Raw genomic sequence first — 25,776 nt, 5'->3', positions numbered from 1 at the left:
GTGCAGAACTAGGAAAGTTTTGTGTTGATATGGAGCTTTCAGATGAGTTCATTCCCTATGGAGATAAAAAGTTTGTGTTTAAGAAGCTTTTGAAGCTTCCTCTGCCCGTTTTGGGTCATTTGGTGATGCACTGGGCTTCAAAGTATGGGACAGATTCGGCTCAACATGTTGGTAACTTAGAGTCAATCATTGAGAATTTACAAAAGCGCAAAGTAAAGAGAAATGTATTAGCCAGCCGAATTCTACTGGAATATTGGCCAAAAGGGCTCTATCTATATCAACTGGCACAAATCGATTGCTACTTATTGGTGCATCGTCCCTCGATATTCTATTGGATCTCTTCTTCGATTACCAATGCCAATAACGAAAGCCAAGTCGTGCATTTGAGACTTGATAGTTTCATCAAGAGCTTGAAAGAGGACCTGCAGAAATTTTACCTTTGTAACATCCACAGCTTCAGGCACCCAACGCTGCAATTAGTGATATTGAGAATCCAATTATTCGATTACAGTAATATCTTCCAGCAAAAATCATCTCTTAACATCCGCTCCGACGCTCCTCTCGAACGCCAGCTGGTTTCAAGAAGCCCATATTATGTCGCATTTCCTTCCAATTCATCAAATATCGTACACTCTCCCGATGAAGATTCATATTCCAACCTGATCTTGCAAAGCGTGCAGAAAGTATTATCTCAGAGAGAGCCGGTCCTTCTAAGATTAAACGAGCGCCGTGCGATCAAATCGCTGGAGACCATGCAAATACTCCGAGGTGCTTCACGATATACCAATGCCCTAGGCCCATGGTCATGCTATGCCGATACTTCATTTGAAGTGTCACCTTTAGGCCTAATTGAAAGCCACCAGGCTATTAAAGGCAAGAGGGTACTAAATCCTGATGACTCATATAACGATGAAAGTACGCCTGAAGTGAAACGGCTACGGTTTGAAAAGACTATGCTACGTTTTAAAGGCTCTAAGAAGGGAGTCAGAGCCAAAAAGGTTTATGCTCTAAAGAAATTAAGCGATCGTATACATAATCCAGACAAGTCGGTGAGCTCATATGCGGAGAAGCAGACCACTGTCTCTCAATACGCATCGCTGGTACCCGTTGAGAAGACTGAGTTCACTTTGAAAAATCAAGTGCCGGAATCTACAGATCAAGTAGTAATCAAATTTAGGTTTCGGGGCAATGACATCTTCGGTGGGCTGCATGAACTCTGCGATAAGCAGCTAATTGATATAGATAAAGTCCCCGGCTGGTTGGCGGGTGAAAATGGCGTAGAATCAGGTACCATTGACGAAGGTATGTTTACTCGAGATACTAATAGAGGCGGTCTTCTATAAGGCCAAGGCCATGCGGCCTTAAATTTTACTCATTATTTCGTTTATTTGGGCTTTAAGTCGAGGTTCATTTGCTGGAATCAACTTGTACAATTCTTTCAAGCCCGGTATGTCTTTCTCCTTTCCTGCCAGCTGCATGGCCTCATAATATCCCTTACATTGTATGTACATTTCCTTCTTTTGCTCGTATGTTGTACCTGATATCAAACTAACGTAGTTGACAGCTTCTCCACTATACCCACTTCTTCTGAGGTAATCATAGAAAGGCTGATAGCCTATTGGAGATTTTTTGGTTATGGCAAAATCATACAACTCGTCAAAGGCCTTTTTGTTTACGAGACATTTACATTTCACATGGTAAAGTTTCTTGTCACTAACCTTAAACTTTTTCACCAGATCTTGAGCCTGCCTCTCCTGCTTCAAATCAAGCAATTTGTATAAGGTCTCATCAAGTGTCAGTTCAATGAAATCGTGACCGAATTTCGTACTCAGGCTCTCTTGATAAAGCCACAATTTCTCTTGCCTTTGTATCAATTCTGTATCTTGCTTAATTAGGGCATCATTCATAACTTTACTGTATAGCTCTTGTACTTGAGGCAAAAAACTCCTGACACTTCCATGTTGTTTTCCTTGGTTCAGCAAAAGTTGAGCCAAGTCAGTAAATCGATCCTCCTGTCGGTAGTAGTCGAACAAAAAAGCCTGATCTCTTCTTTGAAAGTAGGGATAAAGTTGCTCGGTACGCATATTCATTATCAAAAGTTTAGTGAGCTGGGATTTTGTAAGCCTTGATCGCAAGTTCAGCAATAAAGAAAGAGTAAGTTCGGGACACATGGCCTTTAAGGACTCAGATAGGGCCAAGCTATCATCATCGAGGTCAAGCAGTTCCGATATCTTTAAGTCTAGTGAGCACTCTAGTAGCGCCAACTCCCGAGCTAAGCGAAATCTACCTTCCAAAAATGCAGCATGCGCTACATTTGCTAGGTGACCCTCAATGCGGATGGGTACTTCTGAAAGTCTCAGCTTAATCTGTTTCAAAAGCTCGTCGTCTTCAAGGTCTGGCGATAAGTGTATCTTCGTTATCGACCAGGAAGAGAAAATATGGGGAAGCAATGATTTATTATCAGTTATTTTGCATATTAAAATCGCTTGATAGTGCTTGTGTCGCACTAAGAGCCTGTTAATGAGCCCATTTATTGTCATTTCTTTGAACTCAGGAAGTGTCAGGAAGATCCTTATGCCGCGCAGTAAGTTCAATAATCTTATTGTATCACAAGCCTGCACAAACACATTTGAGTCGAAGGATTTGTATGGAAGGGAGGCCTTCCCAAATGACGCAGCATTCAGTAGCTTTTTCTGGAAATACGGATCAAACTCTTCTTCAGCAGAGTTGAGACAATCTCGTACAGCTTTTTCCAGGTCTATGATCTTCAGATTCTCAATCGCCCTCGATATATTAGTGTCGAGTAATTCCAAGGAGTCCAAAAGAATTGCAGCAGATTCTGTGGAGCCTACGCGGAATGCATTGGACGTGTATTCTGGAACTCTCGAAATGAATTTAATGTCCTCTTCGGTAAAAACTTTTAAGCCGTCAGACTCGGTGTACAATGCTGTAATCTCGTTTGGGTACCAAAAGGTAACATAGGAGTTATTGGGCCCGTAAAGTCTAACTTCATCGGAAAATGAGCAAGCGACGGAATCATCGCCACACCATCTTAGGTCTTGCGGAGTCTCGTCCAGTGAATGCTCCAGCAAAACTCTACTAGGATCTGAATAGACCTGGAACTTATTGAATTTGGCACTATAAATGCACACCAAACCTTTTGGAGAGATAAAGACCTTATGCCACTGTGATTCCGGGAGAGCCTTTTTCAGAATTCTTCCTTCAATATCCAATTCAAAGACATGATTGACATCTAGTAAAACGGCCTTCTGGTTATTGGCGTTCCAGTGACTCTTAGTGAGGAGTGTGTATTGGCCCTCATTCTTGCAGACCAATTCGAATGTATTGTCTCGATGTGTGTACACGTCCTGTTTTTGTCTGGTTATAACGAGTCCCTTCTTGTAGTCCCATATAATATCTTGCAAGTCTTCCGGTAGAGGTGTCCTGGTGAATTCTAACGGAGACCAATTGTTAATGTTAACAACAGCCTCGGGCATCACCACGACTAGATTCTCATCCTGATCGAATTCGAACGTTAAGATATCAGGAAAGTCCCTTTTATTCAGATTTCCTTCGAGATGGCCTTGATAATCGTAAATTTGTAACACTTCTTCCAGCTCTATAGCTATAAGAGTCGTTGACATAGCATGCTTAACGCCGCTTTGAGCAGGCCATTTCAAATCACTAAGATTTCTGCTTCGATAGTATACATCTTGCAACTTTTCCCAGGTAAAGCTCGGGTTTTTCATCTTCATTTGACTAGGCTGCCTTAAGATCTGAGAACCATTGACTCCCTCTCTGGGCTCTTTTCTTACTGCCCTTGAAGTTGGCATAACTAAGAACTTGATTAAAAAGCGGACGATAGTCGACCGCTTCTTGAGAAATACAAACTGGGATTCATCTACGTAGTGAAAAGACTCGCGAGTAGTATCCAGATGAGCACAGTGACTTTGGTCTCTAGTGACCAAGATGAGATCACAATTTCTCGAGAAGCAGCTTCGGTTTCACCGACTTTGAAAGCTATGTTGGAAGGACCCTTCGTAGAGAAAATTGGCAGAATTGAGCTGCCAACGATTGAGTCAAGGATACTCCAAAAAGTTGCAGAGTATTTGGAGTACAATCTACGGTATGCAGATGCCGACCGAGATGTGGAAGAGGTGCCAGAATTTGAAATTCCTACGGAGATGGCATTGGAACTACTGCTAGCAGCAGATTATTTGAACGTATAAACAAATTACAACATTATGAATTTGACCCTCATAGTCTTCGACATTGATGCGTTGACAGGGCAATAAGGACATTTGAAAGTCGTGGTTCCATTCTTTGATAGGCGGTCTAGTGATTTCTTCGAGAGTATATGATGACAAGGCAATGAATATGGTGGATTCTCCTCGGTCGTTTCTTCCTTCAACACTGGGCATATGAAGATTGGATGGAAATGGCACAGAAATTCCGGTAATTGCACATCGAACGGTAGTTCATCCTTGGTGGTCCAGTCCACATGAGATGCGGCTCTAATGGTTGTGTATTTTATATAGAACTGGAATGAGATGATACCACTTAGAACAATCAAAAATAATGGTGATTCGAATGGCAGATTATTCTTCAAGCAATACTCCTTAGTAAACAATGAGATACATTTTTCCAGCTGAAGATGAATTGCAGCGTTTATATCGTGAACTTTCTCCCCTAAAACCAGCTGAGTGAGTATCGGTGATACTTGAGTGGTGACTTGTATGAAAGAGGATGCCGGCAACTTCCTTGTCAGGTGGTTATAGGTAACCAGCGTGTCGCCCTTCTTGAATAGTTGTAACGATTTCAACACATAAAGCTCGAAATTTAGTGGAGAGCCCGGCTCACACCACTCCTGACAACTACTAGAATCACCTTTCTTGATGTCCTGAACGATCTGACCCATCTGCACAAATTTCGAAGAGGTCTCTGGAGAGATCCCATATACATCTCTAAGGTAGCGAATCATATCACTCTCGTTAGTGGCCGACAAATTACCCATGTTATACCTTGAGATATGAAAACTGATTGCGTCGTCGACAAGCTTCTTCGAATTTGAAGGAAGCTTATTGACGTAAACTTTGTCAAGATCAAACTCGTACAACTTTGTCAGAGCCACCTTGTTGAACTTGACATGCTGTTGAGATATGTGCTTGATCTGTTTCTTTATCGAATGATCCCAATGTTTATGAGATTTGTTCAACTTTTCCAGTATAACTCCTCTCTTACGTATGATTTTCTTCTTCTCTTCCTCAGGACAGTCATCTGATAAAACTTCTTGCTCTTCTATCTGTTTCGATAAATGAGCCTTAAGTTTCTTCAAATGAGTTTTAAGGCTCGATGTCTCATCATGACATTTCTTGATAATCGGCTCTCGTGGGGTAGAATTCTCAGTGTAAAGCTTGTCAAACTCTTGTTGTAGAGTGTTTAGTAAAACAGACATCGTCAAGTATTAGTAATCACCAACCTAAGTCACAGTCGAGATCGCTGGCTCTCGCTTCCATATTCATCAATTATCTTAATTCCCCCATGTCCCTTTATAAGTTAGCCTAACAGTTGAAAGAATAAAGGTCATGTGACTTGTGCTGGTAACTCAATTATGGACTATAAATCCTTCATTGAGTGACACTTGTACTCGCTATCATCTTCTGGATCCCCTACCGAGGCACCTTTGCAGATGTGCGGCAAATCTGTTAGCTGACACATCTCTATCGCAATTGTCGCAGTGCAAATATTGAGACGACTCCTGCTGCTTTGGCTTCCCGTTGATGTCCAATTGGTGATCTGGACTACGATAATACGGTTTCAAGTCGGGATACCTAGCTCTTAGCAATTGTTCCTTGGTTGTTTCTCGTGCAACGAGGTCTTGGATCAAAGTTGTGATTAAATTGTGATAGATGCCATGGGAAATAGTTTCAACTGTCTCAGACATGGCTTTGATGATGAGAGTAAAGTTCAGTGACTATTTTCGAAAGCTTACGATCAGTATCTTTAGCTGTTGCTGTTCGAATATCGCGTTCGAATCTAGCCTAATCACTTGATTTTAATGATTTGTTCTTCAAACAATGAAATTGCTGAAACAAATTTCGAAACATAGTGAGGATGCTATGGATGAATTGATATAATAAATAAGACGATAAAAACAAATCATTATCATAAATAATCATAACTTGGAACGCAACTCTGAGCTAGCAGCGTCGCACTCGCTCTTGATATCGGTTGCCAATTGTTTATCGACACGAGCAAACATCTCGAAGACACGTTTTTGAATATCGGGACGTGCATTGGCAACATGGACACCAACGTTATGAGCCAAGTTCTTTTGTTGACCTGGTTGAGCAGCTAATACCTTACGGTACAGATCTCTTGCTTGAACGTAATCAGCGTCACCGGGGGACGTTGCCCAGTGGAATGGAGTAGCAGGCCCAGTCCATACCTCCTGATGTTGTTGGATAGGTCTATCCTTCTGGACAAACTGGTATTGGTTGGTAGTTGCCAGATAGTTTGGCTCTGCACCAAAGTTACCATTAACGTTCATTGGACCATCTCTGATTGCTGGGTGGAAGAATTTAGAAGCGTATGGGCAATTGACTGGAATTTGATTGAAATTTGGACCTAACCTGTAACGATGAGCATCTGAGTAAGCGAACAGACGCGATTGTAAGACAGGATCGGCACTAGCCTCTTGATATGGCACAGTGTTACTTGGAGCAAAGGCAGCTTGTTCAACTTGTGCAAAATAGTTTTGAGGGTTCTCATTTAGCACTAGTTTACCAACACGGCGTAGTGGGAATTGTTTATGAGGCCAGACTTTGGTTAAATCAAATACCGAGAATGGTAATCTCTTTGATTCCTGCTCTGTCATGGTTTGAATGTAAACGGACCAAGTTGGCGCATTACCTTTTTCGATGTTCTCAAACAAGTCCTTTTGACAGTAGTCTGGGTCCTCACCAGCGATCTTGACTGCTTCTTCGTTGGTCAAATTCTTGATACCTTGATTAGACTTGATGTGGACCTGCACATAGTACCAGTCTCCTTTCTTATTAGACCATTTGTAAGTGTGACCCGAGTAACCGTTCATCTGCCTGTAATTGGCTGGAGTACCACGATCAGAAAACAAAATCATCACTTGATGAATACAAACTTGATTCTCAGGAGTGGTCAAAAAATCCCAAAACATATTTGCATCCTTCGTATTAGTCTGAGGGTTTCTCTTTTGTGTATGAATAAAATGTGGGAATTTTGCAGGGTCACGAATAAAGAAAATAGGCGTATTATTGTAAACCCAATCCAAATTACCTTCCTCTGTATAAAATTTGGTACTGAAACCTCTTGGGTCTCTTGCAGTATCTGCAGAACCTTTCTCTCCACCCACGGTGGAAAATCTCGTCAAACACCTAGTCTTTTTCCCGATCTCACTAAACATCGCAGATCCACAAATGTCTGTGATATCGTCGGTAACTTCAAAATACCCGAATGCACCTGATCCATGTGCATGAGGGTTTCTTTCCGGAATTCTTTCTCTGTTAAAATGAGCCAATAACTCGATCAAACTAGAATCCTGCATCAACAAAGGACCATTCTGGCCCACACGCTGTGTAGCGAATGGTTCATTGATGGGCAAACCTTCCACGGTTGTCACCACCCTATCCTTCCTCACCTCAGAACTGTTTGTGTTGTCACTACCCTTACCAGACATTTCCAATCAATCGACTCACCTGTAACTCTTTAGTCCCTGAGACAAAGGATGCCTCTCAGCCGTAACTTTCAGCCCTTTATATATCTTTCATCTCCACTTCTGATCTCCAATTTTTCCCTTCGGTGATAGCCACTTAACTACCGCGCATCTCCGAGAGCGATAATTCCGGCTTACAATGTAACAGTTTAAACTATATAAAGAGAAGAACTATACGACTATTTCAACACTTTACCGTCGACAATCTCTTTCGTCTCGCCATTGACAACCAATGGCTTGTCCCAGGCCCACATGTCGTCGATGAACTCTTTTTCCTGTGGGTTGGAGGGGTCCAGTTTCTTGTAATTGTAGGATTCCCAGTCTGGTGCAACGTCAAAGGCTGGAACGTGATCTTGACCTCTCACCAAGACGGCACCAGTGATACCGTTGTTATTGTTCTCACCGTAGACCACTAGACACCCGAAAACGTACTTGGTGGAGGCGGAGAGTCTGTTGAAAAATCCACCGACCAAGTTGTTGGACATGAAGGTCAAAGTCAATTCATCATTGTATTTGTAATCCACCTTCCAGATAGAGTATTCTTCTGGGTTGTAGTGTTCCCAAAACCATGGCAATGCCACTGGTCTGGTATCTTCGTTTGAATATTTTCTTTTCCATTCGTCAAGAACAAAAGTGGGCTTACCTAGTAATTCCAAAGGATGTTTTGGTTTCTTTGACTCAGTAGGGGCTTCTTCCTTTGGTTCTTCCTTCTTGGCAGCAGCTTTTGGAGCAGCTTTTGGAGTTTCCTTCTTCTTCTCCTTTTTCTTGTTGGTAGCCTGGGGTGGTTTCACTGGCTCGTCGATAAACTTGAAGTCAGCATATTCATCCTTGATCCAGTCAGAAGCTCTCACGGTATTGAACCATCTGACGATGGCAGGATGTTGCTTTCTCCATTCGGAACCAAAAACGTAGTTAAACCCTCTGGTGAAAGCAGCAGCACAGACTAAGTCGGCCAAAGTAATATGTTCACCGACCAAGTAAGTATACTCCTTCAATTTGGCGTCGAAAACATCCACGATAACGTCTAGCGTCTTCCAAGCGGCATCGACATCTCTCTTGACGTAAGGAACATCCTCCACAACCAATGGTTGAAAGACCTTGACCAAGAAGATAATCAGATCACTGTTACCAAAGGATTCCCATCTCAAAATCTCAGCCTGAGTCTCAATATCAGTTGGAGCTCCCAACAACTGTGCCTTAAGCTTTTCATTCTCGGAAGAATTGATCAAGTAATGATTAATAGCCATCTGTTCGGTCAACTTGAAACCACGAGGACCGCGGAAAGCGGGCAATTTCTTCAATGGGAAATCAAGAGCAAACTGTTCCTTTGCCTCTTCAGCATAAGGGTCGACAATTGCAACATTCAACCCCAAGGCCTTCACCAAGCCTCTAGGGACCCAACTTCTAATTCTAAAGTTCGAATAAAGCACACTTTGAGACATAGCCGCACAAGTTAATGATTTTTACCGTCAATTGATCAGTCTGAAAAAATCTGAAACAATCAATGGCCTCTTTTAAGTGATTAAAAAGGGTCTTAAGTATTACTAATTTGCCTTTTTCCAGGGAAAAGCCTCGAGAACGGCGAAAAATCGTATTGAAAAATGCATCAATACATAAAAACTGTTTCAGGATTAAGGACAACTAAGAGTAATGCCTGGAATGCGACTGGAATGTGTCTATTGTATTCCTGTCTTGTACATTTGTAGCTGCGTCACGGAATATTCTGTATTGCCTGACTAACTAAGATGCATAGGAGTCACCATCGCTAGAATGTTATTTATCACTTTTGAAAATTAATCTTTTCTATTTAATGAGGTAATTGCTCAAATTGCCTTCCTGTAGAGTCTACCCATGGATGGTGAGATGAGTGAGGTGAGTGCGATGGAGACCACCGGGACTAGATGTGAGAAAGAAGAAGATAAAAAGAGCGAAAAGTTGGAGAAGTTGGGGATGTTGTGTATGTCGCTGGGGCTGCAACCTAGCAGAATGACTGACAAGATGTTGAATACTATCGAGCTCTCAAAGGATATCGAGAGGAATCAGAGGAAAGAGATCAAGAAGCTATCGTCCACTTCACCTCATGTGGAACAGGGGGAAGACGAGAACGAGAACGAGAACGAGAACGAGAACGAGGATAAAGAAGAGGGAGAGCATAGTAGTTCAGTGCAAGTTGAAGAGGATGGTGATAAACAGGGCACAGATATGCAGTTGAGTACGTTGGGGAAATCACTAAAGAGAAAAAAGATTCCTCCACCTCTGAGTATCTCAGATGCCAATAGTGCTCGTAGCAGTGCTGCTGGTTCAGCTACGTCGTACCAGTTTGACGCCGACAATTCATTGGCAAGGAGTGCTCCAGCACATATACCGAACTTCCCGCGTTCGTCGAGGTCTGCTAGATTCGAAAAGCCTAGCGTTCAGTATCTCGGTAAAGTATCTACAAACGGGCCCAGAAGAAATTCGCCAATTCAGTCTACACATGCGTACAAGTTGAAGACTCCCTATGTAGCCCAGTTTCCCAGGTACCCAGTGCCGGGGCCACCTCCGCCTGCGATGACTCCCTGCGCACCTTATTATCCTTATATGTACCCTGGTCAGTTCCCGCTCTACCAGTCAACACCACAACAACCATTTATGCCCCCCTGGCAACCGAGATCTGCTATGCCATACTCATCGCAGGCTCGTTATTACCAGGACTCCAATCCAAGAGGAAAAAGGCTTAGAAAGCAGGATCAACAGCGGACAGAGAAATCAGCGGCACGTAAGCAAGACGTACGAGCAAGCGATGCAGAGGACTCGTCAGATGAAAGACCGGAAGAACAACCTGACGGTAGTGGTAACGACGAAGATGACACCGAATCTGTGCACCTTGCGATAGAAGAGAATGCGATGCCATTCCCAGCCAGAGAACCTCAAGCAAACATATTGGGTGAAATTCGCATTTCAGAGAACGTCTTTAGCTATGAATTTCCTTGCAATAACCCCAGTATCGACAAGAAGATGTTTATGAGCATATGCGACAAGGTTTGGGACGAATCCAATCGTTTGGCCAAGGATTTCTCGCCATAAAAAACACTGCCGAAATGGGCGGTATCTGTAATATAACGTTACTGAGAAACGAGTGTCGCTGCCACTAGGCTCGAGTCCTCGATATCAGTTCTTACTACTTAGCTAGCTTTGATCGGTATTACTGTCATTTCTAACGTACGTTTTTCAGCTCTGTTTGAAAGAATGCCAAGCTGAGCTTCCCTCCTACTTAAGATCTCGAAGATTTGTGATTAAAGTCTAAAAGCTCTAGCTGTGGCTACTCTCTAGCATCTTGAACCTGTATTCGGAGGTTCTTTGGTGAGTTTAGTGAGCCAAGCTCTTTATTGTGGATCAATTCGTTGAAGTTTGAGAGGTTATGGCATCATTACAGTTCATATTCTATCGGCTAAGGAGGAATCCATGGTTAACAATAGCGTTTCCGCTAATAACTTTGGTGTTCATTTACATGATATTCATTAGAAACAATGACTCGCTGTTAGGATATGAGGGACTTTCTATAACGAATCATAAATGGGCACACGAAACTGAAAATACGTTCTATTTCCCATATGCAAGTAAATACAAGATGCCCAAATATTCATACAAGAAGAAATCCAATTGGCTTTTCAATGATCGTGTGGAAGATATCATCCCAGAGGGTCATATTGCTCATTATGATTTAAATAAACTGCATTCCACGGCTAAGGCAGCATTGAACAAGGAACAAGTTTTGATCCTGACACCAATGCAAACTTTCCATGAACAATATTGGGACAATCTGTTACAATTGACATACCCAAGAGAGTTGATCGAGCTAGGATTCATAGTACCAAGAACCCAGTCTGGTGATGTCGCCTTGGCAAAACTGGAAGAGGCTGTCAAAAAAGTACAAACAGATAAGAAGAATCAAAGATTTGTTAAGGTTACAATTTTGAGACAGGATTCCAAGAGTTTTGACAAGCTCCAGGAGAAGGAAAGACACGCTCTGGCAGTGCAGAAGGAAAGAAGAGCTGCAATGGCTTTGGCAAGAAACGAATTACTTTTCTCTACTATAGGCCCACATACATCTTGGGTGCTATGGCTCGATGCTGATATCGTGGAAGCTCCTCCAAATTTGATTCAAGATATGACAGCGCATAATAAACCAGTCTTGGCTGCTAACGTGTATCAAAGATACTACGACGAAGAGAAGAAGGAGAGCTCAATTAGAGCATATGATTTCAACAACTGGGCTGAAAGCGAAACTGGGCTGGAGTTAGCCAGCCAAATGGCAGAGGATGAAATCATTGTCGAAGGCTATTCGGAGCTTGCCACATATAGACCTCTCATGGCTTACTATTACGACGCCAACGGATCGCCAGGTGCTGAAATGGCTCTAGATGGTGTCGGTGGTGGATGCACTTTGGTTCAGGCAGATGTTCATAGAGATGGTGCAATGTTCCCTAATTTCCCATTTTATCATTTGATTGAAACGGAAGGTTTCGCCAAGATGGCCAAGAGATTGAACCATGAAGTTTTCGGTCTTCCAAATTACCTAGTTTATCATATAGAAGAATGGAACGATTAAGAGAATCTATCATAAATCTCTTTAGCACAATATGTAACTTTAGAAACCAAAAAGTTTAAAATCGTTAGAATACATTCTTCACTCTATCAAATTTCTAGCAATAAAATAACTTAGTTCAATTTATGATAGTACTCGTCGTGTAGATCAGATTGTGCACTAACATCGGCTGCTTTAGGCGAATGTTTAGTGTCGCGAACTTTCTCAGTGACCTCAGCAAAATCAATCTCAAGGAAATCAGCCATGAACTGGCCAATCTCTGTGTTTTCATGATTACCTTGCAATTTATGCAACAAAGTCTTCCAAGTGCTCTCCTTGTTCGCGTAAGCATAAATGTTGACATCAACGGCGCTATGACCATGTGTGGTCCAGCCAATTTCTGCTCTGAAAGAGACCATATCGTTTAACTTATCCTTGATTCTTCCGGAGTCTGGCGCCGAGATGATGGCGTCAACATCGTCTTCAGTATAATCCTTGATGGACAAACCTTTTTCGAAGAGCTCTTCCTTCACAAATGAACGCTCATCTTTCTTACTTGCGCTGTCCTTGAATGCCAAAAATTTACTGGTTAAGTACTCACCAGAGTGGTTCGCCTGTTCCAAGATCCTTGGGAACCAGATGTATTCAGGATATTGAGGAGTGACCTGTCTTCCGATAGTCAATCCTCCGGTTTCATGATCAGAAGTTGAAATAATAATTGTTTCAGTGTCAGAGTTTTCAACATATTCAATGACAGCCTTAAAAGCTCGATCAAAAGCCAGCACTTCTCTTGCCTGAGCCGCTGGATCGTTTTGGTGACCTGCATGATCAATTCTTGATCCTTCAATCATCAAGAAGAAACCTTTATCCGAATCCTCAGTTGCTTTAGTCAATGCGTTGATAGCGGTCATGGCTTCTTCTTCCAAAGATGGATATTCGTCATCCTTTCTGTCAATATCAAATGGGATGTCATTATCTGCGAAAAGACCTAGAAGTGGTAATGAGACATTGTGGCCATTTTGTAACTGGTCGAATTCTTCACGAGAACCAGCGTATTGCCAGCCGTCTTCTTGTGCTTCCTTGATCAGGTTTCTTCCATCCGCACGAGAGCCATGGGAACCGTACTTGGAGTCTGCATCAGGGGGGTAAAAATTGGTACGACCACCACCTAGCATTAAGTCTACTGAGCGACCCAATGGATATTCACCTAGTTGATGTAAGGCGATAAGATCTTCCTGGAAACGGTAGTCCGCATGAGCACTGAATGCTGCCGGTGTAGCATCCGTAATCCTAGTCGTAACCACTAGACCAGTTAAATAACCTTGCAGTTTGGCCCCCTCCAACAGTGTACCACATGGGTTCTTATCTGAGTCGACACCAATCGCACCGTTGTATGATTTTAAACCACAGGAGAAAGCAGTGGCACCAGCTGCAGAGTCGGTGATTAGAGAGTCAGAAGACCTTGTACGGGAGGAACCTATGAAATGGTCATCTAGGGTCAAAACGTCGTCAATGGGCAGGTCTTGCGTGTACTGCCTAAAAGATCTACTCAATGATAACGAAGCTGGACCCATCCCATCAGTAACAAAAAATATCACATTCTTTTTCGGTGCCTTTCTGAAAGACCAGAATGACTCGAAATTGAAGCTTACAGCCAGTTGTTCAGAAAACACATTAACCAGAGCGACCACAACTAGCAGGGCAGACAGTAAAATTCTTAGCTTAGGCTTTCCGTTGCGGCTCAAAAAGCCCTCTGGCTTCTTGGAAAGTGCCATATGGTATGCAGTGGCTAGCTTGTTGGCCTAAATATGTTGTATCAGTTGTTATCAGTTTCGATTTAATAAACCTCTTTTCTCGAAGAATAAAAAGCAGCCTTAAATAATTAAAGATTTAAAAATTGGGAAACCATCAATATACTTTCTTTAAGGCCTCCATGGATCGAGGCTGATAATAGCTATGCCTTTGTTGCAAGGTACACATTAATGATAACCTCTCTATTTGTTATATATGGTAGAGAGGGTCAAATGCAAGGGTACATTCATCACTCCTACAACAATGCAGGTGAGCTGTGCTGTAGGCACCGGAAGCAGGTAATGCTTCTTGAAAGAGCTCTTTCCGAAGAGTTCTAGTATTGATGTAAGTGATTACCTGTATTGAGGTGGCCTGTTTGTCTTATTTCTTTGTAACCTTATAAGAAGCCATTCTGCAGCCTCACGAACACCCTCTCCCGTAAGTGCACTCAATGGCAATACTCTACTATCCCTAGCGCTCAATCTCTCTGCCATTTGGTTGAATATTTGCTTTATATCTTGCACTTCCATCGCATCTGGTCTATCCTGCTTGTTGGCCAGCATTAATACAGGCACTCCCTCTACATCTTCATCCATCATCACTGTCTGTAATACCTCATTGCATTCACCTATACGTGATCTATCTGTGCTGTCAACGACGAATATGATTCCATGGCATTGAGGGTAGTATTCAGGCCACATCGCTCGAAGGTTTTCCTGTCCACCAACGTCCCAAAATTTTAGTGTGCAACTCTTGCTCATTGGTACTTGTGCAACATTTTGCCCAACGGTGGGTATTATCTTATCCAAGTCCTTTGAGTGTAACGAGTAATTCTTCTTCAAAGTTTCCAGGAATGTGGTCTTACCGGCGTTATCCAACCCCAATATCAATATTGAATAAACTTCCTTTCGATTCCAATTGTTGTAGAGACCTTTTGCCAGATGAAACATGTTTCGCAAAGTCTGGATGGGTGCTTCTTTATCCCAATGGTGTTAATGAGTTTTCCGCAGTGGCTAAATTGATCTGTTAGCGTGCAATTATGTGAATAGTAAAATTTTATGTAAAATGAGTGAATACAAGAGAAGATAGCATGCTTCTGTAATATTAGGCTGTCAGATGAATTAGATAACTAACATGCAAGTGGCGGATTTATTTGGTGTGCTTTTCGCTTTCACTTGAGGATTCGCTGTTCTCCTTAGATCGCTCAGATCTGGTCTTATAGGCATTCGAGACTCGCTTCTCGGTTACAAACTGCTTTAATAGTCTAGTTCGAAGTTCATCGCATTTGGAATCTATGATTTTTTCTTCCACTTCATCTTCTTCAAGCTTGTCTCTTAGCTCCGATACTGCTACTTCTATTTGTCTCCTATTAAGGTGTTTTATCATGGATTCCTGAGGCACTATCACACCATCAGTTGTCTTTCGTATACCCTCATTCAGCCTATTCCTCGTGTCCTTAAGCTTCTCCTTTCGCCTGGCTGTGTAATTCTTCAACCTTGTTTGGCTGTGCTCATCGTTGTTCGCCAGAGACCTTTGAATATGACCTGATGTAGAAGAACCCTTGGCACTCTTTAAACCGATTCCGTTGTATGACATATTCTCTCTGAAGACCTTTCACACAGGGTTGAATGTTCTGTTAAATAAACCTACAAAGTTCGTAACTACTTTAAAGTTCGCGCGAGCTTATCAGCACTCGAACTCCAATATGACAAAGGCTTCATCGCCAAGCGAAGATGCATCAAACCCAGTACTATCTGTGCTCGTCGGGCTATTGATGAAGATGTTTCTATCCTCGTTGGGGACCAGCTTCCCACCGATCCAGTTCAAATTGTGTAAAAAAGTTGATATCCCATTTAAGTCATCGCGTCTGATGTATAACCTCATAAATTGCATGTCCATGGTACTAGCTAGCTCCAATAATGCCAACAACCATTCTTTTCCATTTGCCTGTCGTCGAGCCTGTAAATTATCCTGGGGTAATATGACATGAAAGTATGCGTTGTCAGACTTGCACCATATCACACCTTTAAAATGCAAAGGTAAGTAAACCAAAGTATAGCGTAATCCATGGTTCCTCCATGAAGCTACAACTTGATCCGAATGCGGTTTCTTTGACTTGACTATCTGATTTAAGGATTCACCTATTCTCTTGACGGTATATTTTTGGAATAATTTCACATTTTGCCTCATTATTTTACCATCAGAACTAGGTATAGGTAGAAGGAATTGACTCTCGGCCAGTAGTATAACATCCCAATACAGCTCCATCTCGTCATCACTGGTGTCCACCGAGGATCCCGCGATGTCACGCATGCCAATCCTTGAAACCTGCTTCGTCCAAGGAGTAAGTATAGAAAGCCGCATTACTATCGGTCACCTGGCTCTTCTTTCTCTTTAGCAACTTCGTGATTGGGAAGGTGAACGCTATAGCAACATTACTGGGTCTCGTAATCATATTTTGAACGTCTTCCGTCGATAACAATTCTACCACGTTAGCTTGTTTCTTCCTCAGCAATTCATGACCCATTTCTGTAGTTTTTATAGCAAATTGAAAGCTATGAGGCTCCAGTTGAAAGTTGTTGAACTATTCCAAGGCATACCTTGACCTTTATCATACACAGTTTCCTTCAATTAAGAACGAAGCGATGGTCGTAATAGGCGACTTCGCTAAAGATCAGTACTTTGAAGCCACAACCATACTCACAAGACCTTCACGCGCAGCCTCAATTACCGCCGGGCAAGCTCAAATGACTTGCGGTTCTTCATGTTCACCGTCCAAGTTATTGTCATGGTCTTATTTTGTCCTTTCTTCGTTTAGTCTTGTCTGATCGTTTGATTGATTGATTTGTGGTAATAATCAACTCTGCGTGATCATTAACAGCGTAAGGATGGGGATACTTGAGTATTAACGAGGTATGCGCTTAAGATATTTCAATTTTCAGTATGTTTCTGATCAAGCAGGTTCAAGGCTACGATTGACCAAGGCTCAATGCGGCATCTTGGAAATGAATACCTTGAAACTTTCACAAACCCTGGATATTTGCCATGAATTTTCGCTGTCACATTGTTTATTTTGAGAATTACAGCGACAGCTAATTTATTTTAATATCATGTAGTGTCATAATCAATATGAAACAGGCCAAATAAAATAAAAAAAGAATCATCTTGACTGCTATCACAATTTTTAGCTCCTCAACTGATTCAAGTCTTGGCTCCTGTTACTTCTTGTATTTTTACTGGCTTATTTTAATGAAGTGTCAGCGATGGGAAAACTGACACTATCAAGCGACATTGACACTAAGACTTTTTATTGATTCGAAGGTTTTAACGCAAGAACTGACCAAGTTGACTGATGGATTGCAGCAGTACAACGTGTTCGATAGGGCGTTCATTTATCATTTTCCTCACCTTTCTTTCAGCTAATTCCACCCTTAATCATGGAATGATCTTGAAGAGAAAAGCAGCTCAACAGCATTTATCATGTTAGGGTACTTGAGAGTGTCAATGGTGGCTGAGCCAACTTAATCGACCAACTTTCCAGGTATTCTCCTATCCTTTTAGTATTGCAAAATTTTTCAACGATCGGTCAATGTTACAGCGTAAGGAACGCTTTGAATGATGAAACTCTTCAAGATAGGGACACCTAGAGGATAAGTTAGGAAAGAGCTATCGGTCATCGAAAGGCAGGATGGCGATCTTTGTTAGTAAGAGGTTACTAAGATTTGGCCTGTTGGCTGCTCTTTGCTTGGGTTTAGTCCTATTCTTGACGAAGTCTACTGAAGTCGGTGAAGCGTCTGTTTTGAATGGAGTTCTTCCAGATTTACCCCAATGGAGTACTTCTAGTCTATTTGGTGGAAGTCAAATAGATACTTTGACTGCAGAAGAAAAAGAAGCTGAGAAGCTGAGACAACAAGCTGATGAGGCATTGGCAGCTATTCATGCTGATCCTAACTCTCTTCCGATCGATGAACAACATCTAGATGAAGCAGCCAAAGCTTTGAAGGATAGCTCCCAGGAATTGGGTGAGAAGGAAAAGGAAAAGGCAATGAATGATCCTGCTGCCGCTGGCTCGAAGCCAGAAGCTGTTAGCCCTGTGATCGATCCAGCTAGAGATATGGAATCAGATCCCGCAAATAATGCTAAGGCTTTGGGGGCTACCTTGGATTTCATGGCGCCATCTTATGCTACTAAAGGCCAAAGACCAAAAGCTGCCTTTGTCGTTCTGGTTAGAAACAGTGAATTGAGCGAAATCCTACCATCCATCAAGAACGTTGAAGCCAAGTTTAACAAGCAATTCAAATATCCATGGGTGTTTTTCAATGAAGAGCCTTTCACCGATGTCTTTAAAGAGAAGGTCAGGATGGCGATCAGTTCTGAGGCTGAATTTGGATTGATTCCAAAAGAACATTGGTCCTACCCAGCGGATATTGACCAAGAGAAGGCAGCTGCCTCAAGAGCAAAGATGCAGGAAGAAGGTGTCATCTACGGTGCATTGGAGTCTTATAGACATATGTGCCGTTTCCAATCTGGATTCTTTTGGAGAGAGAAGCTCTTGGAGAAGTACGATTGGTACTGGAGAGTCGAACCAAACACCAAGCTTTACTGTGATATCAATTACGATGTCTTTCAATGGATGCAGGACAATGAAAAGACCTACGGGTTCACAATCACAATTCATGAGTATGAGAGAACTATTCAAACGTTGTGGTCCACAGTTAAATCGTTCTTGAAGGAGAACCCAAGTGTTGTGAACAAAAAGAATTTGATGAAGTTCATTTCAAATGACAAGGGAAAAACCTACAATCTATGTCATTTCTGGTCGAACTTTGAGATCGCCAATTTGAACTTTTGGAGATCTCCTGCTTATAGAGCATTCTTTGACTATTTGGACAAATCTGGTGGGTTTTTTTACGAGAGATGGGGTGACGCTCCTGTTCATTCTATCGCTGCTTCATTGTTCCTACCCAAGGATAAGATTCATTACTTCTCGGACATTGGCTACCACCATAACCCATATGATAACTGTCCCTTAGATAACAACGTATTCTCGTCAAACAACTGTGAATGTGATCAAGGCAACGATTTTACATTCCAAGGTTACGCATGTGGTGTGGAATACTACGACGCTCAAGGTTTGACCAAACCTCAAGGCTGGCAGAAGTTCCGTCAGTAAGCGGCTAAAATGAACTACAGCTGGAAATCTTGTTCAGTTGATTAAATATTACATATTTACATTTTTTTCTCTCAAAAATTTTCAAGTTATAAGAAATAAGAGCGATGAGATGAGTTGAAGATTATTAGATCGACGATAGAAAACAGTGACACAGAGATGGCGCAGCCTTACAAAAAGCCTCAGAGATATGTTCCTGGTCCCAACGACCCACTTCTACCCCCTCAACTTTCGGAATTCCAGAACAAAACCACAGATGAAGTGCTGGAAGAATTGAATAGAATGCCATTCTTTATGACCAAACTAGATGATACAGACGGTGATGGTGGTGAAAATCAAGAGCTTGAGGCTTTAAAAGCATTGGCCTATGAGGGTGAGCCGCACGAGATTGCTGGAAATTTCAAGAATCAGGGAAATGATCTGTACAAGGCTAAGCGGTTTAAAGATGCTCGTGAATTGTATAACAAGGGAATTGAGATCAAATGCGATGATACCAGCATAAATGAATCATTGTACGCAAATCGTGCTGCATGCGAATTGGAGATCAAAAATTATAGAAGATGTTTGAATGACTGTAAAACTGCATTGCAATACAATCCAAAAAATTTAAAATGCTATTATCGTATGGGCAAAGCCTTTTTAGCCCTTGAGTTACTGGAAGAAGCACAAAAATCTGTCGAATTTGGACTACAAGTCGATTCGAGTAACAAGCCTCTGCAAAGTTTGCTTGATATCGTTTTAAAGAAACAAGAGGCAAAGAAAGAGCAAAATTCTAAGAAAGAACAGGAAAAACAGATCCGTGAAGGTATGCAAATAATTTTAGAGAATGCAATGAAATTGAGGAAAATTATAAACGTGAAAAGCAATGAATCTCCCGAGATTGTACGAGATGCCAAAGTGTCGTTGGAAGACCCGGTCGATTGCGAGTCGCAGTTGATTTTCCCCGCACTGGTACTATACCCTACGACTGATGAGTTCGATTTCGTGGCACAGGTGAGTGAATTGACGACTGTACACGAACTTGTGTCACTTATCATGGAAAGGCCAGAAGAGTGGTTCCAACGGCCCGGTCATGAGAATTTCTCTGCCAAATCGCTTGTCGCCTACATGGAGACTGAAGCTGGTGGATTGGTCAAAGTTGGCAAAAAAATGGTTTTGCATGATATCTTAAAGATGGAAAAACCTAGGATCCCAATATTCGATGGTGCTTTAAAAGTTTACCTTGTACCTAAAGCAGAGAGTGAAGGATGGCTGAGTAAATGGGACAGGTCCAAGGCAATGGAGAGGAGATCTTTTGTTTAAATTTATAAATTCTTTCTGGTCAATGGTTGTTGTTTCGACTTACTTGGCTTCGAATTTGGGAAAATCTGATCAATATGCAACGGCGGTATGGGACCAAAAATTTTCTTAGGATCCCAGTTCTGTTGCAAGTAGAGTTGTTCTTGCAAATAAGGTGATCTTGCCCAGGAGGCCAATGTGGAGTCCGCATCGTCGTCCGAGTCCGACTGGATCTCGGGAAGCGTTTGGTTCCCAGGACTTTGATGCGATTCACCTATGATAGTTCTGTGGTCCACACTATTGAGATCATGCAAGATGGTATTTGTGCGTAGGGTAGTGGTAGGAGTTTTTTCATTCCAAATCTTAGTTCTTCTTTTTGTATCTTCGTCCAAGTGAGTCTTTCTTTTTTGCTGATCGTTGCGCCTGCGCTGTTGTGTTCTAATGACTTCAGATAGTCTCTTGTTCATTTTCTCCTTGAGATCTGTCTTTTCGGATTCCGTAGACGGCAGTAGTTGAAACCTCGTCAAACGGTCCGGCCTTGGCGGTTGATAAGGTTCCTGAGGTGGTTTTAAAACTGTCTTTTGCGTAGTAGTCTTTTCTATCCTCGGAATGGATCGTTTCTTCGTGGAAAAGATATTTTTCAATGTATCCTGCATTGAACTCTCCACATCCCTCCTAGGTGAATTCCTTCTCATTGGTGAACCAGTCACATCAATGGACGAAACTTTCCTATTAACTTTGTTCTCAAAAGATTTCGTCGGTAGAGAAGAAAGTCTTTCAAAAACACTTGAAGTGGGTTTTGAAGGCTGAATGACTAACGGATCACGACTCGGCAGTGGTACAAACATATTCGATCTTCTCTGTGACCTTATCTGCTCACTAGTCAGGGATTTTTCCACTTTATATGGCGACCAAGTCGGTTTTGCCAACGATTTAGGCGTTGTAGCACTTTGAACTACACGCACAGGAGTCTCAGCCCTCTCTTCAACTACCTGCAGCTCTGTCGTACGTTCGGGACTCATAACCTGTACCAACCAACCTGCAGTCTCTCCCACGACGGCGTCAATCTGCGTCTGACCTTCGCCAGCGACGTCGTTGAACGCGTTCAACGACTCGACAATGGATCTAGTACTCCCAGGCAGCCTCTGACTCTTTTTCCTCGCAGCTTTAACCGCCCAATCCATCACTATCTTCCATTATAAGTGCCTTGCTTTAAACTATACTCAAGTTCGTGTATATACTATATCATAATTATCAACAAAGTCACGTGATCCAAACTTTCTAATTACCTTTCCCTGATAAATCTATCTTGGGCTCTACAATATCACCAGATTCTCGACAATGTGCGAATATTCTTCCCTTTGTATCTAAGCTATGTCGCCTTGCAAACTCGTCCAGCGAGCCAAACCTACCCACAGAATTACGTCTGATTTGTTCTTGTGTATCGCTTCTGAGAGAGCGGACGTCCACAGTGCTGTGCATGCTTGGTGCCCTCCACGAGTACTCTTTTGACTAAGATTTAAATCCCATTGTTCATAATAATATACATATATATATATATTTTCATGTATACAGTCAATAAACCTAATTAAACTTAAAAAAAAAATGATTAACTAATTTAGAAAAACTCCATTGTAAGACTCCTGGGGGTGGGGGGATTTGCCTTCATCTGCCCAAGATGTAGAAAACCCCCCATACCATACCTGCGGCTGCAGGTATGGCTCGAGCGTGCCCTGTGCATCATTCCACAATGTTGGGTCGAGCCGCATCTTGGGCGACCATGGCGAGCCCCGAACTGGAGCGAGCGACAGCGACGCAGATAAGGAAGATGCTGAAGACAACGACAACGAAGAAGTACCGGATGAAGCCCCAGATGAACGCCGCCTGCGACGCTCCTCAGGGGTAAGCAGTTCGCTTACTTCCTGTGGTATGTAGTACTCTTCGCTTGGGAAAACGTCGTCGTCGTAGTCGTCCTGAGCAGGTGTAATCTTGTTTTGATCTGGTGGGATGTGTGCATTCGCGCAACGTTCCCCAAACTTGCAGTGGCCTCGCCTGTAGTACTCACAGGGCCTTTGGTCTGCTGTTTGGACATCGAGCGAGTGGGAGAAGGGGCAGGAATTACCTGCTTGGCAGGCATTCTGGCGAAAGAACTTGCACGGAACGTGTGCGTAGTGTCGGTGCGGTTGATTGCGAGTGATGGAGAGGTGCTCGTTGATTGCGCGCTGGTGTTGTGGGGAGAATTCGACCGGTTTGGAGTTACGACGGCGACGAGAACCCATTTTTTTTTGGTGTGATTGTAACGGGAGGGGCTACGCTTGAGGGGGATTGTGAGTGGTTAAGCATTCTGGTTATAAGCTTCTCTTAAGAGGTGGATATATGCAATCAGTAAAAGAAGCGTGCGATAAGCGAGAATGCGGGATGGTTCGTGCAAGACAACTATGGCTGCAGGTATTGATAATGGGCCTTGGTAGAATGGCAGGAAGCTATTGCTTGGATTGGTTACCTGATTAAGTCGGCTCGATTAAGGAGGTCTTTTTCCGAGACACGCAGACCTCGGAGTTAAAAGCCATGAGTTTATTTAGCACGGTGAACAATCATCAGCCATGATCTCAGTATTACTGCATTCTTCATTTTAGCAGTGTAAAGACGAAGTTTTATAAGAATGATGATGACGTCAAAGTCAGCTAGTATATGGCTGGCTAATAAGAGTATACTGCTTGTTAGATCTGATCATGGTTGTTTGATTTCTTGAGCCAAGCCTTGATTAAAAAACAGCATTTGCATGATTGCCTGTGAGTCGCCCAGGGATAAATTTCTGTGTCCGCGATCGAATCAACTTGAGGTTTCTTGAGGTATCTTGATGTCTTATCTCAATCGGCGCTATCAAGTAGAGCGATTAATGTAGTATTTACAATTTCAGCACTTGGTGATTTGCCTTGGGAGCCATTCCTTTGCCAAGACGACCTAGCCTGATGTATTTAACCAGAAAAGTCTTGTACTACTCCTTATGAAACGAACTGCTCACTTTCAGCAAGTCCTAATACTCTAGACCTCGCTTGATATGAGCTGACTCACCCCATAGATTCGCTATTTTCTTGATTTTGCTGAAAACCTCTCGCTTGGACATCGCTCTATAGAAGTTGGAATATTTCGCCCGCTTTGAAAGCTTTCATTCAAACTAGAATACAACGATAAGACGAGAAGATGAGTGAGGAAAATAGTTTTTACGATAGGTCTACGGACGACCCACACTCTAACGGTTACTCCAGAGGATATCACAGGGACCAAGGACGGTACAACTCCTATAACCACAGAAACGATTACTATAATAATGACTACTACTACAACAACAACGGAAGGTCCAATAGTGCACACCACTTTTATGGACAGCGTTACAATTACAACAACTACAACAACTACAACCACTCGTACAATCGGAGAGAATCTGAAGGGTACAGAGGTAGATATGGTGCCCGTTACAAACCATACCCTCAGGAAACCGTGAGAAGTGGGAATAGCACACCCGTTCAAGCGCAGCCAGAAGCAGTACCGGTACGATCTAGTCCCATCCCAAAGAGAGTTGATATGGCAGAATCGTGTTTTTATTACCTGACAGACCTGGATAAATCTACAGACGACCCAGTCGAGCTACAAAAAATTCGTGAAACCTTGCGAGAAGGCGAACAGTTGGACCGTGAATTAGAAACTCATAATCTAAAACTTCTTAAGACAGAGTTAGAATTGGGTCTTTTGACTACACAATGTGAAAGAGACGCCTTGAACGTTCAATCAACACAGGAGAAATTGGATTCTTTGCTAATGCAAACATAATCAGTTAGTATTCACGTTCGTAGACCAACATCGGTCTAATAGCACGAAACGTGCAGCCTCAGAAGAGGGCCAGCTTTTGGCCAACTTACATAGTTTATTACCAGCGGTACGGAAATATTGACTATAATTTTGAATAATTAAGGAGCATCAATGAATCTTGTAACACATTCGATTGGCTGCTTAGTATAATCACAGATACACAGTGATCTGTATTGCTTTCAATAAAAACTAAACTGGGCATCTTATTTTCTTAATTATCGGCTTGCGCTTACTGAAAAAAGGCCTTTAATAAACACTCCTACTGGTCCTGAAAACCACCAAGGACGCGATGAGTAGTTTTATTGATCAATTGGATTCCTTAGCAAGACGCAGCAAGTGCGCTAATGCCCTCTTGTGGAGTGTTTTCGCCTTTGGTGTCGTGAAAGCGACTACGCTAGTCCTGAGATACTTTGCATTAGTCCTGGACCTATTTGTTCTTCCACCAGTAAGTTATGCCAAGTATGGAGCTGGCAAGGGCAAGTACTGTGTTATCACTGGTGCCAGTGATGGAATCGGTAAAGAGTTTGCGATCCAAATGGCTCGCCGTAAGTTTAATTTGGTGTTGATCTCCAGAACTTTATCGAAATTGGAGACTCTACAAAAGGAATTGCAGGGCAAATATGGGATCGAGGTCAAGATCTTGTCTATTGATGTTTCTCAAGATGTTCCCGAGAACTACATTGCTGTGCGTGAGGTGTGTAAGGGGTTGCCCATCACCGTCTTGATCAACAACGTCGGTCAATCGCATTCGATCCCCGTACCTTTCCTAAAAACCGAAGAAAAAGAGCTAAGAGATATTATTACAATCAACAACACCGCTACTTTGTTGTTCACTCAGATTATCACTCCAACTATTATCGAAACCGCTTCGAACTCGAGATGTCGCGGTTTGATCCTAACGATGGGCTCCTTTGGCGGATTGATCCCAACACCATTGTTGGCTACTTACAGTGGTTCCAAAGCGTTCTTACAGAGCTGGTCTAACTCCTTAGCGGGAGAACTAAAAGAAAATAACGTCGATGTCGAATTGATCTTATCTTACCTTGTCACGAGCTCGATGTCTAAAGTTAAGAGAACTTCAATGATGATTCCAAATCCAAGAAACTTCGTCTCCTCTACCCTGGCCAACGTCGGTAGACGTTGTGGTGCCCAGGAAAGATACGGCACGATCACGCCTTATTGGTCTCACGCGCTCTACCACTGGGTCATTGAAGAAACCGTTGGAGTCTACTCCAGAGTGGTCAATGGCATCAATTATACGATGCACAAGTCGATCAGAGCCAGAGCATTGAAGAAGCTTGAGAGACAGCAGAAGAGCCAGTGAACGTACATAGTTATCTGTCTTATTTTATC

The 25,776-nt window shown here is 42.5% G+C and overlaps 20 protein-coding genes across 20 annotated transcripts; 8 read left to right on the top strand and 12 right to left on the bottom strand.

Annotated features, from left to right (window-relative positions):
• Positions 1-29: 29 nt before the first annotated feature.
• CHL4 (Chl4p) lies at positions 30-1,343 on the top strand (the record flags this gene model as incomplete). Its single annotated transcript, XM_003679437.1, has 1 exon — positions 30-1,343. The coding sequence occupies one exon, from the start codon at positions 30-32 to the stop codon at positions 1,341-1,343; it is 1,314 nt and encodes a 437-aa protein (XP_003679485.1).
• Positions 1,344-1,361: 18 nt separating this feature from the next.
• VPS16 (tethering complex subunit VPS16) lies at positions 1,362-3,749 on the bottom strand (the record flags this gene model as incomplete). Its single annotated transcript, XM_003679436.1, has 1 exon — positions 1,362-3,749. One exon carries the CDS (start codon positions 3,747-3,749, stop codon positions 1,362-1,364), a length of 2,388 nt encoding a protein of 795 aa, XP_003679484.1.
• Positions 3,750-3,935: 186 nt separating this feature from the next.
• Positions 3,936-4,229, top strand: ELC1 (elongin C; the record flags this gene model as incomplete). Its single annotated transcript, XM_003679435.1, has 1 exon — positions 3,936-4,229. One exon carries the CDS (start codon positions 3,936-3,938, stop codon positions 4,227-4,229), a length of 294 nt encoding a protein of 97 aa, XP_003679483.1.
• A 5-nt stretch (positions 4,230-4,234) lies between these two features.
• Positions 4,235-5,455, bottom strand: RMD5 (ubiquitin-protein ligase RMD5; the record flags this gene model as incomplete). The annotated part of the gene is made up of 1 exon (XM_003679434.1): positions 4,235-5,455. One exon carries the CDS (start codon positions 5,453-5,455, stop codon positions 4,235-4,237), a length of 1,221 nt encoding a protein of 406 aa, XP_003679482.1.
• Positions 5,456-5,653: 198 nt separating this feature from the next.
• SGF11 (SAGA histone acetyltransferase complex subunit SGF11) lies at positions 5,654-5,944 on the bottom strand (the record flags this gene model as incomplete). Its single annotated transcript, XM_003679433.1, has 1 exon — positions 5,654-5,944. The coding sequence occupies one exon, from the start codon at positions 5,942-5,944 to the stop codon at positions 5,654-5,656; it is 291 nt and encodes a 96-aa protein (XP_003679481.1).
• A 231-nt stretch (positions 5,945-6,175) lies between these two features.
• On the bottom strand, positions 6,176-7,711 carry CTA1 (catalase A; the record flags this gene model as incomplete). The annotated part of the gene is made up of 1 exon (XM_003679432.1): positions 6,176-7,711. One exon carries the CDS (start codon positions 7,709-7,711, stop codon positions 6,176-6,178), a length of 1,536 nt encoding a protein of 511 aa, XP_003679480.1.
• Positions 7,712-7,926: 215 nt separating this feature from the next.
• On the bottom strand, positions 7,927-9,189 carry CAM1 (translation elongation factor EF1B gamma; the record flags this gene model as incomplete). The annotated part of the gene is made up of 1 exon (XM_003679431.1): positions 7,927-9,189. One exon carries the CDS (start codon positions 9,187-9,189, stop codon positions 7,927-7,929), a length of 1,263 nt encoding a protein of 420 aa, XP_003679479.1.
• Positions 9,190-9,598: 409 nt separating this feature from the next.
• DIG1 (Dig1p) lies at positions 9,599-10,813 on the top strand (the record flags this gene model as incomplete). Its single annotated transcript, XM_003679430.1, has 1 exon — positions 9,599-10,813. One exon carries the CDS (start codon positions 9,599-9,601, stop codon positions 10,811-10,813), a length of 1,215 nt encoding a protein of 404 aa, XP_003679478.1.
• A 334-nt stretch (positions 10,814-11,147) lies between these two features.
• On the top strand, positions 11,148-12,338 carry MNN9 (mannosyltransferase complex subunit MNN9; the record flags this gene model as incomplete). The annotated part of the gene is made up of 1 exon (XM_003679429.1): positions 11,148-12,338. The coding sequence occupies one exon, from the start codon at positions 11,148-11,150 to the stop codon at positions 12,336-12,338; it is 1,191 nt and encodes a 396-aa protein (XP_003679477.1).
• A 110-nt stretch (positions 12,339-12,448) lies between these two features.
• Positions 12,449-14,089, bottom strand: PHO8 (alkaline phosphatase PHO8; the record flags this gene model as incomplete). Its single annotated transcript, XM_003679428.1, has 1 exon — positions 12,449-14,089. One exon carries the CDS (start codon positions 14,087-14,089, stop codon positions 12,449-12,451), a length of 1,641 nt encoding a protein of 546 aa, XP_003679476.1.
• A 369-nt stretch (positions 14,090-14,458) lies between these two features.
• Positions 14,459-15,055, bottom strand: ARL3 (Arf family GTPase ARL3; the record flags this gene model as incomplete). The annotated part of the gene is made up of 1 exon (XM_003679427.1): positions 14,459-15,055. The coding sequence occupies one exon, from the start codon at positions 15,053-15,055 to the stop codon at positions 14,459-14,461; it is 597 nt and encodes a 198-aa protein (XP_003679475.1).
• A 199-nt stretch (positions 15,056-15,254) lies between these two features.
• CWC21 (U2-type spliceosomal complex subunit CWC21) lies at positions 15,255-15,701 on the bottom strand (the record flags this gene model as incomplete). Its single annotated transcript, XM_003679426.1, has 1 exon — positions 15,255-15,701. The coding sequence occupies one exon, from the start codon at positions 15,699-15,701 to the stop codon at positions 15,255-15,257; it is 447 nt and encodes a 148-aa protein (XP_003679474.1).
• A 90-nt stretch (positions 15,702-15,791) lies between these two features.
• OAZ1 (Oaz1p) lies at positions 15,792-16,632 on the bottom strand (the record flags this gene model as incomplete). The annotated part of the gene is given in 2 exon segments (XM_003679425.1): positions 15,792-16,412; positions 16,414-16,632. Coding segments are annotated over 2 exon segments (840 nt in total).
• Positions 16,633-17,793: 1,161 nt separating this feature from the next.
• TDEL0B01320 (glycosyltransferase family 15 protein) lies at positions 17,794-19,278 on the top strand (the record flags this gene model as incomplete). Its single annotated transcript, XM_003679424.1, has 1 exon — positions 17,794-19,278. One exon carries the CDS (start codon positions 17,794-17,796, stop codon positions 19,276-19,278), a length of 1,485 nt encoding a protein of 494 aa, XP_003679472.1.
• Positions 19,279-19,434: 156 nt separating this feature from the next.
• On the top strand, positions 19,435-20,577 carry CNS1 (HSP70/90 family co-chaperone CNS1; the record flags this gene model as incomplete). Its single annotated transcript, XM_003679423.1, has 1 exon — positions 19,435-20,577. One exon carries the CDS (start codon positions 19,435-19,437, stop codon positions 20,575-20,577), a length of 1,143 nt encoding a protein of 380 aa, XP_003679471.1.
• A 2-nt stretch (positions 20,578-20,579) lies between these two features.
• SLI15 (Sli15p) lies at positions 20,580-21,737 on the bottom strand (the record flags this gene model as incomplete). The annotated part of the gene is made up of 1 exon (XM_003679422.1): positions 20,580-21,737. One exon carries the CDS (start codon positions 21,735-21,737, stop codon positions 20,580-20,582), a length of 1,158 nt encoding a protein of 385 aa, XP_003679470.1.
• Positions 21,738-21,834: 97 nt separating this feature from the next.
• Positions 21,835-22,035, bottom strand: ICS2 (Ics2p; the record flags this gene model as incomplete). Its single annotated transcript, XM_003679421.1, has 1 exon — positions 21,835-22,035. One exon carries the CDS (start codon positions 22,033-22,035, stop codon positions 21,835-21,837), a length of 201 nt encoding a protein of 66 aa, XP_003679469.1.
• A 131-nt stretch (positions 22,036-22,166) lies between these two features.
• Positions 22,167-22,832, bottom strand: LEE1 (Lee1p; the record flags this gene model as incomplete). The annotated part of the gene is made up of 1 exon (XM_003679420.1): positions 22,167-22,832. The coding sequence occupies one exon, from the start codon at positions 22,830-22,832 to the stop codon at positions 22,167-22,169; it is 666 nt and encodes a 221-aa protein (XP_003679468.1).
• Positions 22,833-23,757: 925 nt separating this feature from the next.
• Positions 23,758-24,384, top strand: LGE1 (Lge1p; the record flags this gene model as incomplete). The annotated part of the gene is made up of 1 exon (XM_003679419.1): positions 23,758-24,384. The coding sequence occupies one exon, from the start codon at positions 23,758-23,760 to the stop codon at positions 24,382-24,384; it is 627 nt and encodes a 208-aa protein (XP_003679467.1).
• A 328-nt stretch (positions 24,385-24,712) lies between these two features.
• On the top strand, positions 24,713-25,747 carry IFA38 (ketoreductase; the record flags this gene model as incomplete). The annotated part of the gene is made up of 1 exon (XM_003679418.1): positions 24,713-25,747. The coding sequence occupies one exon, from the start codon at positions 24,713-24,715 to the stop codon at positions 25,745-25,747; it is 1,035 nt and encodes a 344-aa protein (XP_003679466.1).
• Positions 25,748-25,776: the final 29 nt, after the last annotated feature.

The sequence above is a fragment of the Torulaspora delbrueckii genome, chromosome 2, assembly GCF_000243375.1.
Source record: "Torulaspora delbrueckii CBS 1146 chromosome 2, complete genome".
Classification (NCBI taxonomy): domain Eukaryota; kingdom Fungi; phylum Ascomycota; class Saccharomycetes; order Saccharomycetales; family Saccharomycetaceae; genus Torulaspora; species Torulaspora delbrueckii.
This window is presented reverse-complemented; position numbering and strand designations above follow the sequence as displayed.